The sequence below is a fragment of the Penaeus monodon genome, chromosome 30 (assembly GCF_015228065.2).
Source record: "Penaeus monodon isolate SGIC_2016 chromosome 30, NSTDA_Pmon_1, whole genome shotgun sequence".
In the NCBI taxonomy this organism is placed as follows: Eukaryota; Metazoa; Arthropoda; class Malacostraca; order Decapoda; family Penaeidae; genus Penaeus; species Penaeus monodon.
In genome coordinates, this window is record NC_051415.1 from 32115227 (window position 1) to 32116514 (window position 1288).

At 42.9% G+C, this 1288-nt stretch overlaps 1 protein-coding gene across 1 annotated transcript; it reads left to right on the forward strand.

Moving 5' to 3' along the window:
- Positions 1-130: 130 nt before the first annotated feature.
- LOC119592424 (homeobox protein notochord-like) lies at positions 131-592 on the forward strand. Its single transcript, XM_037941246.1, has one exon. The coding sequence runs from the start codon at positions 131-133 to the stop codon at positions 590-592; it is 462 nt and encodes a 153-aa protein (XP_037797174.1).
- Positions 593-1288: the final 696 nt, after the last annotated feature.

Here is a 1288-nt window from a genome sequence, read left to right on the forward strand (position 1 = left end):
TGAGCATAATGGTTGAGTTTCCTTATAACGAATTTTCCCTAATTCTGATTGGGTGAGGCATCAGGTAAGGGGGTATAAAGGTCCAGGTGCGCCCAGGTGTACTCATACCTGACCAAAAACAGCCGTAAACATGGACCAAATCTCAGTGTTGAACAGCCAAACAGTTACATGGAATTACAGTCCTTCGTGGGCACCACCAGTTAGCCCTCCACTCGTTCGGAGCATCAGGACTTCATGGATGTCGGAAAAAGCCAAGGCCTTCACCATCGACGCCCTTTTGGGACTTCACGCTCAAACGGATCTTCCTGTCCCAACCGCTTCCCCGCCTGCATCTCCGGTCTCCCTCCTTCACCAGGACTCTTACGACACCGCCCTTAGAGACGCACCGGGAAAGATCAAGCGACATCGTACAGTGTTCACGGATTCGCAGCTTCAGCGACTGGAGGAGGAGTTCCAGCGGCAGCAGTACCTGGTGGGCCCCGAGCGACGCTCCCTGGCCAGCCAACTGGAGCTGAGTGAGCTGCAGCTTAAAGTGTGGTTCCAGAATCGACGGATCAAATGGCGCAAGAACCAAGTCAACGTGAGGTCTTAGCAAGTTGCAATAGGTTTATGAAGAAACCGATTCCGTCCAGCCCAGTGATAATACTCGCGCTTTCCTGGAAATGTTCTAGTCTAAATAATATAATAAATTATCCGACATTTACTATCTTTTTTCTCTCCTATTTTCATGACGCTATCGAAATTTTATGTCTGACATTGCAATACTATCGCCTTATAAATAACAGCAGTAATTATAACTGGAAATGCTTGAAGGACAAATGCCATTAGATTTCACATCCGGGAATCAGCATATTAATAAACTTTCTGCAATTAGTATGACAGCATTAAAGAATATAATCTATTTCCTACCATCAAGTACTGAGGAGACAGTCACTTAAGTTCATCGAGGATATATATACTGTTTGCATTTCTATGTACAGGCAGGCTAACTGTACCAACTCGGATCTATGTATATCCCCCCTTTTTCCTTATTAAGATGTTAATACGTTCTTGTGTTTAAACCTCACTGAGAATATAGGGTAATGCAAAGGAAAAGTATGATAAAAAATGGAAAAAATATACAAAATATGTGAAGTATGTAATGCCGTTCCTAGTTCCATACACTACTGTTCAGATCAGCACGTTGCTTTCGTAAATATTATAAGATAGCTGCGACAAGAATGTAATAATTTTGGATATTATACAAGCAGGATTCAAAACGGACTAGCTGATCGACTGTTAATTTTTA